At 35.7% G+C, this 20,241-nt stretch overlaps 1 protein-coding gene and 1 long non-coding RNA gene across 5 annotated transcripts in view; one reads left to right on the forward strand and one right to left on the reverse strand.

The window, feature by feature from the left end:
- Nucleotides 1-20,241, forward strand: part of LRCH1 (leucine rich repeats and calponin homology domain containing 1) — a 123,939-nt gene that overhangs the window by 86,236 nt on the left and 17,462 nt on the right. For all 4 annotated transcript variants that reach the window (XM_065678232.1, XM_065678234.1, XM_065678231.1 and 1 more), the window contains 5 exons: nt 1,787-1,834; nt 3,231-3,303; nt 13,268-13,377; nt 16,061-16,198; nt 18,066-18,143. In XM_065678232.1, the coding sequence (XP_065534304.1) occupies nt 1,787-1,834; nt 3,231-3,303; nt 13,268-13,377; nt 16,061-16,198; nt 18,066-18,143 (447 nt within the window). The remainder of the gene's footprint in view (nt 1-1,786; nt 1,835-3,230; nt 3,304-13,267; nt 13,378-16,060; nt 16,199-18,065; nt 18,144-20,241) is intronic.
- The window catches only part of LOC136013814 (uncharacterized), a 30,979-nt gene that overhangs the window by 6,393 nt on the left and 4,345 nt on the right, over nt 1-20,241 (reverse strand). The window lies entirely within an intron of this gene.

Here is a 20,241-nt window from a genome sequence, read left to right on the forward strand (position 1 = left end):
ATACAGTAAATGCTTGTGTTACTACTTGTGCAACTAAGATAGCTAAATCCATCATAAACTAAAAATTCTGACTAGTGACCTGCATGTTAATGGTTCTGGATCTGGTGATCTGGCCCAAAAATTATGGGGATTTTTGTTTACCTACAAGCCTGAATATGTAACTGTGCAGTCCTAACACTTTAGTTAAATTCCCATCTCATTTACCATCTGTGTTACATGGCCCAACTGTGCCGATACCTATAAGCCCTTCCCCCTAGGGAGCAACAGCTGATTAAAATAGTGACTGAAAATTGCATCTTCAAACAAAGCAGTATGTGATTTTGAAAGGGGATTTTTCATTTTCTGCTCTCATGAGACCTCACTTGGAGTATTGTGTACAGTTCTGGTGTCCTCAACATAAGAAGGACATGGAACTGTTGGAACAAGTCCAGAGGAGGGCCACGAGGTTGATCAGGGGACTGGAGCACCTCCCATATGAAGATAGGCTGAGAAAGTTGGGTCTGTTTAGCCTGGAGAAGTGAAGGCTGTGTGGAGACCTCATAGCAGCCTTCCAGTATCTGAAGGGGGCCTATAAGGATGCTGGGGAGGGACTCTTCATTAGGGACTGTAGTGATAAGACAAGGGGTAACAGGTTCAAACTTAAACAGGGGAAGTTTAGATTGGATATAAGGAGGAAATTCTTTACTGTGAGAGTGGTGAGGCACTGGAATGGGTTGCCTTGGGTGACATGGTTTAGTATGAGTTGTCCCTGCTTATGGCAGGGGGCTTGGAACTAGATGATCTTAAGGTCCTTTTCAACCCTAATTATTCTATGATTCTATGCTGTGAGAGAGATTAGACCTGCAATGTAGGCATAAAGAGCAAGAATTTAACAAGAATGTAATCGCTGAGCACAGGAGTGCTCAAGCGTGCAAGTCTACAGGTAGACTGGCTGAGATCAGATGAGTAAAATTTCTGTTTATCCTAGGTAATACAGTGGTTGAGATAATATTATGAAAGATGTCTAAAGCTGAAGAATTTCCTTTAATCTTGAAAAGTAGCCAAGAAAGGTCATAAAGCAAAATGGGTGTGTAATCCTACATCCCATCTTGCTAATTTTTGGAAAGCTCTTTGACTGTTGGGACCAAGTGTTCCAAGTACTGTCATTTATTTGTGTTTCCATTTTTTAGCTACTAAAAAAAAATGCCCCTAAGGAAGTGCTTTTGAATTGAGTTATGATTTGTTTTTACATATGCCATTGTACACATAGACTGTGTTTCTGCTGATTTATGATTGATGCAGAATTAATGATTGTATTTTATGTTTATTAATGTGATTTACGTGTTTCCAATTACAACAGAAGTAGTAACAAAAGGTATGTTATATTGCAGTTATAAAATGAATTTATTATGGAATACTTCCCTCTTCAAATATATATTAAAACATTTGCATATAAAATGCTTGATGATAGTTTAATTACACAAAAAATGCGTGAAACAAAATTGCATACTGCATTTGAACCAAGCATTAAATCTTATAAAAGCAGTTATAATTACTTAAGATTGAAACTAAAACATTAATGAAAAATCTTTGAGAATAATTTTAAAAGTCTTGTTCTACTAGCAATGAGTGTTTGTTATTCACAAAAATTAATTATTTCAGTAAAAATAAAAGAATTAATTTTTAATTTGTATCTGAGTATCATGAGTAAAATCTCCTGTTGTGATGTATCACTAATATAGTTGCTGAAATCTTCTTTTCTCCTTCCCCCCCTCCTCCCCTTCCCCCTTCTTTTCCAAATATGCAGAATGATCGAGTTGTTTGGAATACAAGTGGACAAACCTCTCATAATGAGGTAAGGTACTGGTGGTGCTTGTCTCTTACATGTTTCATATAAATAGTTCATATACTAAAAGAAACATGTAATCGACTATCACAGAAAATATGACTGAGCTCATCAGTAATGGTAATATGTCTTATTTGGCGTGTGGTTTATTGTCATCTTAAGGATTTACTAGGGTGTAAAATATACTTTCCAATAAACTTGTTTGAGTTACATAGTTTAGTATTCTTCGCTGCGAGGGTGGTGAGACACTGGCACAGGTTGCCCAGAGAAGCTGTGGCTGCCCCATCCCTGTCAGTGTTCAAAGCCAGGTTGGATGGGTCTTTGAGCAGCTGGGTCTAGTGGAAGTTGTCCCTGCCCATGACAGCGGGGGTTGGAACTAAATGTTCTTTAAGGTCCTTTCCAACCCAAACCATTCTGTGATTCTGTAATTTTCCTTTTTTTGACTCCTCCTTGTTGCACAAGAGTTTCTAGTGGTTTCGGTGCAGTTTCTTTGTGCACATTGTGTCATGTCCTTAATTAGTTTTCAGAGCGGAGCCTGATTTTATTGATGCTATCACTTTCACAATACAAATTTGAGCAGAAGGTCAAAAAGAGAAAGTGTAGGGAGCTCCTTATGGAGATTTTTTACCTTTTATTTCCTATTCAGAAAAAGGGCTTCTCGCTCTACGTCATACTGTGTATGAACAACTTGCAAATTCATGAGCAGCCAGCCACCTTCCACCAGTCTTGGTTATGGGACTCCTATAGATCCTAGCTTCTTGAGGGATCACTTTTTAACTAGTGAATAATTTTTTAAATAGGGTTCCCATTATGGAGTATAGTGATAGGTCCCTTTCTGTGTTACCATTGACAGTATCATTATCGTACCTCACCTTCTCCTCTATGCTGCTACTTGACTCTTCCTGCTGCAACTCAGCCTAGTTCCAGGTCAAGGGTGGTCCTGCTCTGAGTTGCATGTTTAAATTCCTCTTTTCTGCTCTTTAGCAGAAATTCAGTGTTGCATGGAAAAAATACCATGCAGAATGGTAATTAATTCTGTGAAAGAAATGAATGTATCTAAGGATAAATATGTCTTTGCTTTGTTTTTCTAAATGTACTGTGCCACAGAAATGTATGTTTGATGGAACCAAGTGAATACATGGGAGAAAACTGAGAAATAATTGAGCTTATTTGTAGTGAGGGGGAATATTTTGGAGTCTTTGGTCAGAAACTCATCCTTTCCAGTAAAGGAATAGGATACAGTAGAAAGGGGAGTTTATCATAGGCTTGAGGCTATATTGTGAACAGATTACAGTGGAATAATTATAGCATGCAGTATTGTTTACTTTTGTATTTTGTATAGTCTCTTGTGCTGAGATATTTTGGATGTTACTCTTACTTAGATTTCTGTTCTTGAATTACACAGAACAAGGATAGAAGTCCAGCAATGTCTCCTACTACAAACACCACAATCCCTTTTGGCTTGAAGCCACGATCAGGTAATGTGGGCAAGAAAATGAACCAATTTGTGTATACTTCTTGTGTGTGTGTGTGTGTGTGTGTGTATGTGTATGTGTATATATATATATATACACATACACACACATATGTCTTCTTAAGGGCAAAAGGCATCTATTAATAAGGCAGTGACAGAATATTTTCTGTACAAGTTAGAAGAAGATTAGAACATTTTAAGGTTATAGGTTTCAATCAAGATTGAATTTGTAACATGTATTTGGCACATTATATATGGATCAATTAGATATTTGATAAAATTATGTTTAAAAATGTACGTAGAGATATATATGTATTTTACACATACATACATATGTATCATCTGTGCTGCCATACTGACTGAAATACAGGTTTTTTGCTTAATTGGTATGTAGTGATACAATTTAGATTTTGTTGAATAATGTATGTGAACCCAGGATACTAGGTTTGTTTGGAAACTGTTTATGCATTGCTCTGAAAATTGTTCATTGCAGTGAGTTTTTCAGTAGTTTATGCTTGTGTAAGGATCAGGCATCGTAGGAAGATTAGATGTTTACTTCAGCCAGCAGCTGGGTTTAATGAATTTGCAGTGCACTAAATCTGCATAACCATCAATCTTTTAACAAGCAGCTGTTTATTAAAAGAAAACCCAACCGAATAACAAACCACCACCAACAGAAGTACAGATGTGTTTAAGGGCTTGGGATAACAGCTTCCTGTAAAAACAGGATTAGCTGCAGGATTAAACTCAGTTTTTATCTTTTCAGTGCTGAGGTAGTCAGTATTGTCGAGTCATCTCATATCACCTCTAAAGAATAACTGAAGGTTTTTCAGTATGTTTCAGCAACCTAACACTGTAATTCTGGTTTCTCGCATTCACCACAAATGCTTTTAATCAAATGCTGGTGAACCACTACAGGCTTGTAGTTTCCATAACAAAATGTCTTTGCAATAATAGGAACAATTTCACATTGGAATGTTTAAGAAACTGTACCCATAGACTTTTTTTTTTTCTTTAAGTTTTAAAAGTAAAGAAAATGGTATTGAATGTTGTTTCATGAAGAGGATATTTTAAATTTCCCATGTAGTTATGATATACAGTTTGATAGAGCTGTTTAGTTGCATTTCTTATTTTCTTGAGCTGTTACTCTGGCTCTATTACTGTATGCTTTAGAGATGTTATCTGTTGGAATCTTTGAAGCGTGGGGTTAACAATGGGTCCTTTCAGGATCTGGAAAAAAATAAAACATTGAGTAAGATTGCACAGTTCAGTGGCAACATTGCAGTAACACTGTTAGAAAGATGTGTGAAGGCAAGCAGGCCTGTGCCATGCTGCTGCTTTCATGAGATGTAGCCCGTGTTCTGCTGAGCTGCCAGTGAAATCTGTATCCAGGGACTTGAAGCAGTACTGTGGGAGAGAATGCAAGAATGTGACTTCCTGCTCAAGCGTTGTTTTAATGTGGACTCTCAAATCTTGGTATATCAGTGCACCAATATGGCCTATACTTAATGCCTACAAAGGTCAGGGCAAAATAGCCTAGTGAATCTTTTGGTTTGGAATGGTTGCAGTCCTTTGCAACAAGTCCTCCTAGTCACATGATGGAAGACCAGATGTGTGCAGCTCCTGCAGTTCTTTCCCTGTCTATATTGCAGTTGGGTATTGAGTCATTGAATACCAAAGTCAGTTGGTTATAATCTGTTAATTTTCTGCATTGTACCAATTCACATTCATATATTTGAATTGTTTCGAGTATGCTAATACTATAGTGTTTTCTAGTCACAGCTACAGGTTGCAAAAAACCTGATAATCTGAATTTATTTTCCTTTCCATATCCTACGCTACACAGTCACCAAGCTAGAACCATTACTGCACAGACTTTCACTTCATCGCATCCAATTTCAGTCATGTTACCTTAAATTTATACGCTAGTAAGACGGGGATTTTGGCAATAGTAAAACTTTAGGTCCAGCATAAGATAAAAAAGATGGTATATTATCTGTGTATCACTATGTAACAAAATGAAACTTTGCAAAGGAGTAGTGAAGCTTCATATTGTTTCCTCTCCTGCTCCCACCTTAGGATTATTCTAAAAGTAGTACTAAAATCATTTTTGCTAACACCTAAGAATAGTTTACAAGTAAAAGTAGTACATGACTGAAAATGCTGGCATGTTTGTGAAACTTGCATGTTTTTCCCATTAAAGTTGGTTAGCTCGCCGTGTCTCTAGTTTCTTCAATGTATTTCCTTTAAAACTTTGTGTGTTTTGTGTGAGTTTGAGCCATATCACTGTCTGAATTTGTACATGTTAATTATATACTGCTTTATTGCCCTAGAGCTGATCTAGTCTAGAGGTCCAGCAATTTGATAATCTGGGAAAGTTTTTCAGCTAAGTTTGTAGTTTATTTCAGTAGCGGTTTTCATGTAAGTTTTTGTGGCCTTAAGGGAAACCTTAAAACTCATTCTTCATTAACTTCATCAAAACTTCATTAGATCTTACATTTGAACTACTTTCTTGTATAGATCTTTTAACTCAGAGTGCAAGATTAAAAGAACATCATTGTAACTAAAATGTGAACAACATGCTCTGTGGAAAAACTAGTGGCAAATTTTCAATGAAAATACATGCAACCATACCTTTCTGAAATTTGAGAGTTTATTTTCGCTGTGTTTATTTTCCTCTATTTTAAATTAATATTGCTTTCTATTTGGCACCACTCCCTTCTCACCCCATCATTTCGTAATGATTTATGTCTCTTGGAAAGGTAAAAGTAAACTGTTCTACACTGGTAAGGAAGGATTCCAGGTTTTTGAAGTACCCACAGAAATGGAAGTGCTTCCAGAGGATAAACTACAGTGACTTAAACATCTGTGTTTTAGTACATACTGTGTTAGTATATACTGATATGTGTTTAGGACTGAAGATCCTTGCATTTTAAAGCTAGGCAAAACATTAGGAAAATTCGTATTTGATGGCTAACTTGGTACCCAAAGGAAATGTTTTGAAAGGTAATGAATGTTTTGACTTCTTGAGAAATTCTTTGTGAAGGTCAGATGTTTATATGGAAGGGAAAAAAAAGAGACAGGATTTCTTATTTTTTCCAGACTATTTGCTCCTGTATTTTAAATACTTTAATAGAGTTTAGCTTCTCAAAGTCACATTAATTTTGAAAACCTTAAAAAAATACTGTTGAAAAGAACGAATAATTAAAAAACAAGGTCTTGTAGAACTATAGTTTTGCCCTTGGGAAGTGCTTTTTCTGTCTGAAAAGGAATCACTCAAAATAGTTAATAAATGTAAAGTCTTTGTGCTTGATTTGTTAATTGATTACAATGCTTATAATGCTGCTAATTCTTGAAACTTGAGTGCAGCAAAAATTCTTGCCATGATATCTTTGTGTCAGATCTGCAAGCCTGAACACTTACTAATAAATCTTTCAGTACTTAGGAATACTTTTTGCCTTCGTTCTGGCCATTTTGAGGTCACTTTAACAAAGGAGTATTGAAGCTGCATATTGTTTCCTCTCCTGCTCCCACCCTAGAATTACTCTAAAGGTAGTGCTAAAATAATTTTTGTTAATACCTAAGTATAACAGGGTAACACAAAGTAACAGCAACACAAACAAAAAGTTATACCTTCAGAGGCTAGAAGCATCATTGACAAAACTCAAAATCAAGAAATAGTTTCTACTGTGAAGTGGAAAGTTGTTCCCTTGCAACTGTTTTCTAGGCATAATCTTGCTTGTGAATCCAGTGTCTTCATTTTTGGTAATTAGTAGAGGATTTGAAGCATAATGCTAGTGTCAGTGGATGTGCTTGCCTGACTGTCTTTCAAGTTGGCTGGAGCACACAGTGATCATTAGAACTTGACAGTATTTTTCCCTCTTTTGAGTGCTAACTTTTGAATTTTTCTAATCTCTGGATATTTATTCCTTCCATTTGTTTTCTTCCCTAACTGCATTATCCATGTATTTTGGAAAATAATGAGAATCCTAGCTGCCACCATAATTAAAGACTTTTATCATTTGCCATAAATCTGTATTCTGTTATCCAGTGTAGAGTCTGCTTAGAGGTTCAGTTGTGCTCTCAGATTCTGCTAATCTGGTGTCCTGATAGCCTGGAGTACACTAGGTTTGAAAAAAGACACGGCTAAAGAGAGTGAGCTCTTGAACAGCTGAATGTGAAGAAAAGCCTCAGGTGAAGTTTTATATGACACTATATGAATTATCATCATGTTAATACAGATTGTGGAATTGTGGGAAGGAGAAAGTCTGTGTGATTAAGTTCTTTATGATTATTAATTTGGAATGGTATAAAATAGGGACTTTCTGTGCTTACTGAAACTTTACCTTGGACTTTCTTCTAATATTAAATTGTTTTAGCTGCTTTCTGATTTTCACCTTAATTTTAAATTGATTTAGTGTTATGGTTTAGCATTTAGAGTAGGGGTAGTTCATAATCTGCAATTTCATTTGAGGAGCATGGATGTTGCTTGTGTGTAGTATTCAGTAGATAAAACATTGAAATGTATATAGGAAAACAAGAAGTGAGAGAGTTCATAATTTTTGTGGCAGAATTGGTAAGAAATGTGATCAGATATATAGGAAAAGTTTGTTAAGGAGTGACATCATTGTGAAGGGCAGAGGAGGAGATACTAAATTGTGTCAGAAAATAGAAAACCAGAGGGAAGCTTTGAAAACTGAAGAGAAGCAAGGGAGGAGGTCAGTGTCCAGTTCTGAAACACCTGTAGAATGGAGGTTTGAAGAAAACTTAGGCGGAAGTCCTTGCCACAGTCATGACAGGAGACAGGACTGTTGAGTAGGTGTGGTGAAGAAGGAATAAAAATGTCCACTAAAGGATTTGAGGAACAAATAAGAGCTGTTGTCAGGACTTGTTGAAAGGGAGAAGGCAGAATGGATGGAGAATAAGAAGTGTATTGCTCTACAGGTTTAGCTCTGTGATGAGCTGATGGGCCATCATGAACTGTAGGCATGACATGCACTTACAGTTATCTGTTAAATAGTCTCCAGACTCTGTTGCAGCTTCTGTGAAAATGTGCAATTTTACATGCTTTTGGGAGCCCAGTTGCATCATTACTGAATTTGTGTGTAAGACTGTCAGGTTTGCCTGTTAAACTGTGAAGGTTTGCCAAGGCTTGTGATGCAAACTCAGGATCACCCTTTGGAAGTTTTGTATGTGTGTTCTTGTTCCTGAAAGTCTGTAAAAGTTGTGGACCACCAGAAATTTCCTAGGGTGCTGGGCTCTGGTAGGTTTGGACTTACTGCTGCGGGAGTGAGCAAGAAGAAATAATAGTCCTGCAGGTACTATGAAGTGAATTATAACAAAAGTAAAACATCTGTTGTACATGTACTTACAGAATATGTTTCAACAGAATGAGAATCCAAGGGCTAATGTAGATGTTGCTTATCAAAATCAGCTAGAAAGTTGCAATGTAATAATATTTTCATATGGATATGTAATTTTTTCTTTGGGGGAGAAAGTGTTCTTCCCACATAGTTACAAAAAGTATCGAAGTTCTTATTCTCTGAACTTTTTTATTGCTGAAAGTCCAGAATTGCTGAAACTTCACAGTAAATATATCCAGCTGATATATTGACCTTCTGAATCACAGAGTCAAGGTTTTTGTCAGGCTATACTGTAAAATCTATGGGTACATTTTCTTAACACTTGGTTGTAAACAAGTTGTGTGAAGTGCTATGGTTACAATGATCTTGCTAAGCTTAACAGCCTTAACTGCACATAGAATGTATGATTTGCAAGTACTAACATATAACTTTTCGTTCTTTTTGTTCTGCACCATCTTTCATTCTTTTCTCAAAAATGATACATTTTTATATTAATCACCTTTAAATTACATCTTTGTCATTACCATACAATCCTAATGCCATATGAAATGCTGCTGCCCCTTTTATCCCCACTCCGGTCCATGATTGGACTGGTTATCACTCCCCTCCAGCAGACCCATCCCTCAGTCTTCCTCCTATCTCCTTCAACACACTTACACAGGCACAAACATGGGACAACTTTAGCTACAGTATCCCATCTGAAGGAGACAGTGACAATGGTAGGTGTTCCATATGTAATTTACTTAATTTTGTGTTTTTTGGAAACCTGAATATATGGCAAATGCCCAAGGTGGCTAAGGATGAGGGACAGTACTCTTGAGGGGACATCTGTAAGGCTACATACCTCAAAGGATGAGCATGAATTCACTGTAAAATGTGTGATATCAAAAGTAATTGAGTGAAGAGTGTCACTGCTTTCAAGTCCAGCAAAACAGCTTTTCCCGTGATATCTACTCCGAGAAGTATTTCCAGTATAGGTTTATTTACTTGCTTTACTTTCAGGGATTTATAGAAGTTGTACTCAAACAGCAAATATTTTTACTACTGTTTTTCTGCATTTTTTAAATTATTTTTTCATAGAGACTGACTGTTGATGAAAAGTAGAATCATAGAATAGTTAGGATTGGAAAGGACCTTAAGATCATCTAGTCGCAACCCTCCTGCCATGGGCAGGGACACCTCACACTAAACCATGTCACCCAAGTCTCTGTCCAGCCTGGACTTGAACACTGCCACGGATGGAGCATTCACAGCTTCCTTGGGCAACCCATTCCAGTGCCTCGCCACCCTTACAGTAAAGAACTTCTTCCTTATATCCAATCTAAACTTCCCCTGTTTAAGTTTTAACCCGTTACCCATTGTCCTGCCACTACAGTCCCTGATGAAGAGTCCTTCCCCAGCATCCCTATAGGCTCCCTTCAGATACTGGAAGGCTGCTATGAGGTCTCCACGCAGCCTTCTCTTCTCCAGGCTGAACAGCCCCAACTTTCTCAGCCTGTGTTCATACGGGAGGTGCTCCAGTCCCCTGATCATCCCCGTGGCCCTCCTCTGGACTTGTTCCAGCAGTTCCATGTCCTTTTTATGTTGAGGACACCAGAACTGCACACAGTACTCTAGGTGAGGTCTCACGAGAGCAGAGTAGAGGGGCAGGATCACCTCCTTTGACCTGCTGGTCATGCTTCCATCTGCAGTTATTGATGCAGGTGCTTAACTAACTGAATTAGAAAAGAAATCCATGAAAACACAAAGTTGGAACAATCAGCTAAGCAAAAGTAGTGATTTCTGTCTAACAGAAATCTGCATAGTGAAGGCCAGGTGTATTAGTGGACTTTGTTACTTATCCTTTTGTTTTGTTTTTCTCCAGGGCATGTGATTGTTTTAATTATTTAATTGCCATTGGATCATGGCACCAATATGCAAAATTGGCTCTGTTTATGCTGTGAGCGTCTTATACTGCATATAAATTATGCATATGAATTGTTAGATGGAAAAAACAGAACATAGACAATAAAACTGTTCATAAATATTTGATGGGTAGATGTATTTTTTTTTTTTATATAGGACCATTGTTCTTCCAGTTGCCCTAAATTGGAAGAGTATTTAGATATTTGAAGGCTGTGAAACTGTCAAAAGCATCAGATTGAAACCAAACCCACAAGTCTTGAATGATAAATGCCAACATTTAGCTTAGACTACCCATATTCTTAGTTCTACTAAGAATAGACTACCCATATTCTTCAGTTCATTAGTTAACAGTACTCGTTATTGCCACAATATTCTTGATTATAAAACCGTAAAAGACGGCATATGTGAGGAATAAGCTCCGTAAAGGAAATGAGTATGGAATATAAGAATTGTGATAATGGTAAGTTGAAAAGCTGATTTTACTTCATGATGGTATGAAGCTAGCTTGACGTTTTGCTGATGAATATTCTAACATGGAAAGCTAGAGATGCTTCTATCAGTGTACAATTTGATTTGTGTTTATCTGGATTTGTTACTATTTTACTTTTCTAAATGAAACAAGCAGTACAGACTAGTGTGTGCTTGTGCACTTGGGAGGGGTAGATGTCTTCATGTCATTCAAACCTTAAGCCATATGCAAATTATAGCGTTTATTACCTTGCACTCTTACAACAGAAAACGGCTTTTAACCAGGCCTGTTGCTGTTCTGTTTAGTTTTTTGCCTGAGGCTGTTTGTTACCTAAGGTGTATCTTCCTATAGTAGGAAGTTAATGGAACAGTGACCCTTCTCTGGCGCTGAGGCTGATTGGCCCAGTGTGATTCAAATCCATGCCTAAGCATTATGTTCCAGAACAGGATAGCTGCATTTAAGCTGCCTTTGGGGAATGTCTTTTTCCTGTTCTATTCCTTGAGCTATTCCTAAACACTGCATAGAAGAGAGGTGGGTTTGCACAAGCCAAGACTGTACCAGGAAGCAGCAACATTAACAACATCTATGTGTATAGGCCAGTCTGAGGATCCATGTGCTAGCCCTGTGTAGTCTAAGATAAGTAGCCTAAGAATATGTAAGGAGTTTGTTGCCTTAAGCTTTTTTCAGTAAATAAGGTAAAGAACTAGTGCGTGTTGGCTGAACTGCCATAGGTAGTGTCTGTCTGTACCTTTGGCTCAAGGATTAGTTTAGATTATTAATTTTGTTACTTAATTTACCTGTGTACAGCTGGGTGAGATTCCTGGTAACTAGCCTTGTCTGAGATTTCAAAGTATTTCTTGTGCAGAAACTTTGCTCTAAATGTCAGAGGGTACACTTTTGTATATTGACCCTGAACTGATTTGGGGACTTCATTAGTAGTTTACTTTTTGTCAGAATATAGATGAAAAATCCTTCTACCAAGGGTTCAATGTTTTATTTGTTAGATCTGTTGAGGACAGATTTTTAAAATTCAGCTCAAATCACAACCTAAATAAAATGACTGATGTGGCACAGTTTTTAATGCAAGATCAGAATTACAGTGATTACACCTATGTGTAACTTTCTTACAGTTAAGTGTAAGTAATCTGGTTTTACTCCTCTAGTAGGTGCTATTGGCAATTCATTCACTTCCAGTTTTCTGATGTGCCTTTTAAGAAGCAAAAGGCTCCTCTCTTCTATCCTGTTATGTATTGACCCATAAATTATCTTCTCTTTCTTTAATGGCCTTAAGTTAACAAAATCCAGACTGAGCAGTAGCTGTATGTAAAAACAGGTTTCTAGGCTTTGTACTTTACACCCCACTAATTGGTACTTAGGGTTTCATGTCACATTCAGGAGAGAGGTGGGAAAGTAAATAATACAAAACACTTCTTTCAAGTAGTATCGTTTTCCGTAATAATCAGGTTGGCCTATAATTTGAGTGACAAACAGGTGACAGGTGCATTCTGAGCATCCATGATCTTGTTCTTCCAAACCATTCAAAACAGTCACATAAAAGGAAACATAGAGGTGCATATACACAGAGATTTCATGTAATTATTTCAAGGAACTATATATGGGCAAAGTGATACAGTCCACAAGATTGGTGGGAGGGGAGTACTGTGAAGTGTTTGTGCAATGCTACATTTGCAATACAACTTTTTAATGTAGGTAGTTTTACTTAATGGCTAAGCATGCCTATGTTAGTTTTTATTTGGTGGGTGGGTGGGCTTGGTTTGTTGGGTGGTTTTTTGTTTGGTTTTTTTTTTTTTTTTTTTTTTTAGTATAAACTTATCTAGTAAGCAGTTTGTCCTGTGTAGGAAGATGCTTGTTACAATTCAGCATCTTGTAGGAGAGGGCTCTTTGTAGAAGAAGAGGTGTTCATGCCATGTTAGATACAAAGTTTTGTACAGATCAGAATCTCTAAGGGACAGTGTCGGTGCTTAATCATCTGACAAAATTTGTTCATTGAGATTAAGATTTGGTTGGAAAATTTTCCACTCCATTGGTAATACGGAATGCCATTGAGAGCAATATCCACAAAATACCCATTTATGATTGTAATCGAAGATCAGATTTTTCTGTCCTCCTGAGTTTTTGCTGGAGCAGTGCCTAAGGATTTTGATTAATTTAGAAATTAATAAATCAAGGTGTTTGTTTTTACACTAAATCTGCCTTTTTTTAAATCATAGTGTTCTTAAGACCACAAAGAAATTTGGAATCAATAGATCCACAATTTACAATTCGAAGGAAAATGGAACAGATGAGAGAAGAAAGAGAGCTTGTGGAACAGCTACGCGAGGTATGTGAGTGTTGGTAGAATTAATTTGTGTTAATAGAATGTATTTTTAATTTTTCTTTGGGAAAGTTGTCTAAGTACAAGAATATTAAAAAGGTTAAATGAGAAAATACTACTTCTACAGGATGAAATGCAGGAATTAGATGAGACAGACTTCTTGGTAATGGAGAGGAAAATGTTAGTATCAGTAATAAACTGCACTAGGAGGTAGTTCTTTTGAGCTTATTCTAGTCAGCAGCATCGGTGCAGCTTTTTACATTTCTTTTAAGAATTACAAGTATGTAGCAAGTCCCCAAGTAACTGTTCCTAAAAATAATGTCCCCAGAGTTACTGCCTTGGGCATTAGTTCTTGGACATTAGTTCAGTTAATCCTCACAGTGAAAAGTACAACAAGGTTATTCACCATGATCATGGGGACTTAATAAGATTTTTCTACACTGCATTAGTATTATCTATTACAAGTAACACTGATTTAATCTGTTATTGGTCTTCAGCTCCATGCACTATCCTTTGCCCTCACCCTGAAAGATTGTGTCCTGAAATGAAAGTTCTTTTGTCTCTTGTGAGAAGTTTGATTACAAGTCAAGGAGTGGTGACAGAAGCTAGACAGAGATTTTTTTGAATTAATAAAGTGTATTCTGGTATTCTGGGTCCTACAGTGAGTGAAGTAACCTCCAGACCATCTTACTAGGTCCTGCGCAAGAAAATAGCCCAGAACATGTAACTTACTAAGTTTATACTTACTGAATAAACATGCCTGTTAGTATATTTTGCTTTTGAAATGTTTCATAGTATGTTAAAATGTAGTGAGACTACTGCAACCTTAACAAAGTGGCACTAAACAAGAAGGAACAACTATTACAGTACTTGTTTTCCTTATTAAGGAAACAAATACAGTTGCCTTCAGCACAACCTCTTCAGCTGAGCTTCATATTGTGAGGACACTTCTTCTTTACATTCCCCCATTTTCTTTAGAATGGTGTGTTTTTACAGAAATTACTCCACTTCATACAACTTTTTGCTTCAGACAGAATTATTTTTCCTCCATTCAATTTTGTATACATCCATAGTCCCTTCAGACACCGACTGTCTTGAGAGTGATTTGCCACTTACACTTGAACAACAGTCTAGCAAGAAATACTGGTTGATTTTTTTTTTTTTTTTTTTTTGTCACTTAAAGGATAAACATTTAATGGTTTTAACATGATAAGTGGAACAAATTGGCTGCTGCTGTAGTGTGGATGTTTTCTGTTATCTACAAATTTATCCAAGGTAAAAAAAAAAACATTATATTAGTGCACATGATGCACTCCCCTGATTGGCAGTTGTGAGACTATGTATGTGAGTACTTGACTATGGTGTCTAGTAAAAGAAAATCTCGGAAAATATAATGAAACCCCAGAGTGAGTTCAGTGCAGGTTACTACATGGTGAGGGCACCCAAGCAAAGGATGTATGAGGAAGAAGAGCTGAATTTCTTTAGGGTGGAAAAGAGAGTGTTAGAATATCATATGATTGTCCTCAGCTGCCTCCCAGGTAGTAATAGAGAAAATAAAGTCAGGCTTTTCAAAGATGCACAGTCAAAGAGTGAGAGGTAGTGGAGGAAATTACAGAGAAATAAATTACAAGTAGCTGTAAGGAGAAAATTATTTGCAATAAGGTTGGTGAAACACTGAGCAAGGTTGCCTGGAGATGATGTTGGATCTCCTTCCTTGCAGATATCCAGAGCTTAACTAGCCAAGGCTCTGATCTCAATTCAGATTTGTTAGACCAGGCTACCTTCAGAAATACCTTTCTACCTACACTCTCCTTTGATTCTAAAGAGAAGAATCTATTTTTGTCTAAAACACCCAGCATAGATTGAGGTAATGTATTAATAGAGAGTACTGGCATTAAGGAGGTTCAACTAGGAATAAGAAATATCTGTTTTAAGATAATGGAAGTAATTACCTCCTGAAAGTTAAACTAAGAGTTATCTCTAAGTGTAGTGTTCAAGATTGGAGAACAATTTAGAAAACTCATCATATATAACAATCTTATTATAGGTTTTTTTCCTGGAATATTTTGAGTATTTTATTTTGCAATATTTCTATTCAGTGAGATTTCAGTTTTGCTTAACAATTACCCAAAATTTCTCATTTAAATCTGAATGGTTTACCTTACCTTGCTTCCATTTCTGATCGCACTAATGCTTCCTAAGTAATTTTTAGGCTAGTAGTTAAAGATTGCTGTTTACTCTCTGCTTGTGCAGTGCTTAACACAGCATAGTTCTGATTCAAAGTTCTGAATGATAAAGAAAATTTGAGATGGATAAGTAGAAGACTTGAGGGAATGGTGAAAGGAAGGAGCCACATGTAGTGCAATCACATGGCTATTTAATTACGTGCTTATATATTTTCATATGTATGTATAAAAATAAGTGCATATTATGAAAGCAGCATTTGAAATCTTTAATTCTTTTAAAAACATTTACATAATTCAGTGACAAACATATGGTAGAGGAGGTTAGGTTGTTTTTGTTTTTTTAAAGAATTAGTTATATAAAGGAAGTATGGTCCTCGGTGAACCAAAACCCTCAAATTGGCTGTGTGTCTACAGCATATGAGAAGATGAGAATATATATTCTGTTTCTTTTTTCCCTTTCATCCATTTCTGTATTAAAGTGCACTTGTGTTCTTCATTTGCAGAACATTGAAACAAGACTAAAAATTTGTTTGCCTGAAGACCTGGGGTCTGCTCTGATGGATGGTGTAGTTCTCTGCCATTTAGTAAATCATGTTCGTCCTCGGTCTGTAGCAAGTATTCATGTACCTTCACCAGCAGTAGTAAGTTAGATGTTTCTTGTTGCATTTTGGGGGAAGGAATAAAGGAAATTTTTAAAAATTACTGTTTTATATCCAAATTATATTTGGTTAGATAAACCAGGTTGCTGATCAGTGAATGTTCTGTGCTGTTAGGGGCAAAATGGATCTACTATATATATATATATTGCATGATATGCATGCGTATGTATATATATTATGTGTATACATACACATCTATAAGTGAATAAAATTATACTGCCTCTTTCTGATTTATCAACAGATCAGATTTTTTTCTTCGTAAGAGCTGTTTTGTTCAGTACAGTATGGAATTCTGTGATTGCAAGGTTTTAATCTAGGAGACCCTTTTTAAAACGAAATTAGCCCTTTGTTTGTAAATTGAAAAAATATGAGGTTAACTTCATTAATATTTGGCTTAGCAGTTGTCACGTTACTAAAACACCTATTAGCATGTTTAGTAGCATATTTTTCCTGTTGGGTTAAATGTAGAAATTATTCCTTCTATCTCCAAACAGGATGGAATAGAAAGATGCACTGTAGTGATTTAATGTTGGCTTGCCAAACCTTTGTACCTGATTATTTCATGATATAAGTGTTTTGATGTAATCTATGTGTGTTCATTTCTCAAAACTTAATTTTCTTAATGTTTTCTCTGTTTATTGATGTCTCTTTCTTGGACATATCATTGTTTCAGATTTCTGTTACCAGTCTGGTTCAGAAGATGTTTTGTATGTTTTCAGACTATCCGCCTTTTCTTTTTAACACACACATTGGTAAAAATTTGCCATGTGCAGCCTGATACTCGATTCTGAGAATAGCATGTGGATTTTTGAGCAATCTGTAAGAACTTCCAAGAAGAGAGATGTTAAAAAGACATTTTCTCAGATACTCTAGTGGAGTTTCTTTTGCTGTTCCTTGATTTTAGCTTACTTTCTGTCTTTGGTAAAATTGCCACATTGCTAAAATATGCAAACTTGAATTTTTGGGGTAAAACCTTTAAGTTTCGTTGTGGATTTTTTTTTTTGTTTGTTTATAAACACCTCGTGATGTTTTCTATAGCAAAAAAGCAAATACTTAAAATCCATTTTCATTTTGTTTCAACTTTATATTGATGGTGTTCTCTTTCGTGAGACATCTTTCAAATTACTTTAGCCTAGAAAATTAGTTCTTTAAAATCATGCTACTATAATGAATTCTTGGTTTAAGTGGATATTCTGGGAAGTACCATTTTTTCACTTCTTGCACTGAAAAAGTAATATGAGTTGGTTTTGGCGAGTTTTTAGTAGCATGATATTTCTGTAAGTATTTAATGAATAGTCCAGAGTGAGACAAATTATGGAAGTACATGAAATTCTACAGTAATAGAAGATTTCTTCTTCAGGGACAATTAAAATTGTGTGTAGTTACTATACATTTGTGAGTACATAAAGAAATTTAAAGAGAGCCTGTTAATTACAGTTAAGTGGCTTCTCCATAATGTATGCTGAAATCTTTCCTCTTACAGTGACTTGTGATAGGCAACATTGATTTTCTGGACAGCAAGTAAACTGATGAAAATTTTAGAACCTCACAAGCTAGATGTGAACAAGTAGGATATTATTCATGTCTAGCTTGTGATCTAAACATGCTCGTGATTGTAACAACTAAGTAAAGCACATGGTATCCACAATGTGTGTACTCAGATTTTGTTGGTAGGCATGATGTTTTAATAGTAGTAGAGAAACAAGTTGAGCAGAATTTCATGCATTGTTTTAAGAAGAATATGGAAATTAATGTTCTTATCAGTATAAGAATAATGCAGTAAGTGAATTGACTGAAAAAATGTTTTTGACTTCTTTTGCCATAAACTTATTTTTGTTTGCTTTTACAGCCTAAACTTAGCATGGCCAAATGCAGGAGAAATGTGGAAAACTTTCTGGATGCATGTAGAAAACTGGGAATACCAGAGGTAATTTAAGTCTGTCATTTCTAGATGATCAGAAATGCAAAACACAGGAATTACTTTAAATTCTAAAGGATAACTTTATGAACTACAATTTTTCAGTGATAAAGATGTAATGTAAAAAATTGATCTGAATGATTTGATTTAATCCTAGTTTAGCGCATTTAGGTTGTTTACGTCATAGCAGTTAAAAATTGTAACTTTTTTTCTTAAATTAGTAATTTGGTGTTATCCCTTCCTTATTTTTGGCATGGAAAAGGTAATTGATGAGGTAATATGTAATCAGGCAAAAGTTTACTAATTTTGTTTCTTATACAACATAACTGCATTTTTACCTGGTGCTTTTAGAATATGGGCTTCATGCTTTTTAATTATTGACTTTCCTTTTTTTTTTCAATATTAAGTATTGTATGCCTTGGAAAAGTGACTAATAACATGCTCATCTCTTGTACTGAAACACTGCTGCAGTGATATGAAGAAAACCATCGTGTGTTAAGTATGGAAAGTATATAGGAGTAAGGTTCTATAATGTGGATATAAGTGTTTCAGAAGTTGGAAACAGGGAAATTGCAGTGCTCAACATTTTGTTTTTCATTTAAGGATGGCAGCATCATCGTATAATTTATTCTTGTATTAATGAGGAAAAATATCATGACTATTGAATTGTGGAGTTGCATCAGGAATAATTTAAAGACTTCCTTATGGGCTAGAAGTGACTATTAAGAAAAAGTTAATTTCAAATACATTACCCTCGAAAGATGGTAAAACTGCTATACAAGGTCTTTTTAATCTGAATACATGATAACTGCATGATCTATTTTCACTGTTGCTTACATATGACAGTATACTAAAGACTGAGTTCTTCTTACTCTGTGTTTCAAGAATGCTGAAACAAAAGGTGATCTTGTGTGTATCTCCCGACCGCCCCCTTGGGAGCAGATGATAATGCCAAGATTTCACATTGGGAAAGAATTCTTGTTTGAGTTCTTTCTATTAAAGTTACATCTTAGCAGATTTTGAAGACAGCAGAAATAACATAATTTTTTCTATTTGTAGGGATTTTGAGGGGGAGACTTTATCTTACAGCTCCAATGAACAGTTCTTCATAAATTTAATTCGAGAATTCAGTGTAATGGGCTAACTTCTAAGTTGTAATGGTTGATTTAGTCTTTGTAATTATGTAATTTATTATGTTAGAACGATTTCAAGTTAAAGGGAAAAATTAACTTCAAAGATGATCAAAATCTCTGTGCTGTGGGCTTGTAGACATGAAGTGTTTGTTAAGCTGCCCTAAAATTCATTGTCTTATGATGCATCATAAATTATTCAGTGACTTATAATACAAGTCAGGCTTTTCTGGATATAGTCTATTGGGAAAGAAAAGGCCAAGAGCTGTTTTTATTGTTGTCAAGAGATCTTTCAGAAATGGAAATAGAACAGAAATATTTACAAAGATCTTTGCAGTGCTGTATTTAAGATGGGTAAGCTAAGCCTTTACTCCAAATGTTTTTTATCTTTGATTTCTACCAGTCAGCTTTCTGTAAAAATCCCTTTTTTGTTTTCTGTGGATAGACATTTTTATATAATTATTACCCCTCATCTTTAATGCTTTTAGTGAAATTAGTATAGATTTTTTTTTAGGATTTTATCTTATTAAAGTATATTTATTGCCAAGTGGTGCAGAGCCTTAAGCACAAGGCCAGATCCGACTTGTAAACTAATTACACTTATGAATCTAAATAAGCATTAACTTCTCTTGAGGGCAAAAATGCATTCACTGAAACTTTAAATGAATGGCTTGTAAATTTATGATAGGTTTGAAGTACTCTGAGGATGTTCTTTTTGATTAGCTGTTAGTACTTTGCAAGTGTGTATGTTTGCTATATATTGTAAAAGTCCTTCATGTTGTGAACTAGCTGGTAGATGACAGAACTTTGTTGTGTGTTGGAAGGACATGTACTAGCAATACAAAGTTGTATGATAGCAAGTTCAGCCGTATATTGTTGAAGTTTTTAAAGAATTACAGATGGTGTGCTTAATGTTGCTTCAGATTGTACATTGCCTAACTATCTCTGGACAAACCAGAGGAATGCAGGGAATTATT

This window comes from Lathamus discolor, chromosome 4 (genome assembly GCF_037157495.1).
Source record: "Lathamus discolor isolate bLatDis1 chromosome 4, bLatDis1.hap1, whole genome shotgun sequence".
Classification (NCBI taxonomy): domain Eukaryota; kingdom Metazoa; phylum Chordata; class Aves; order Psittaciformes; family Psittacidae; genus Lathamus; species Lathamus discolor.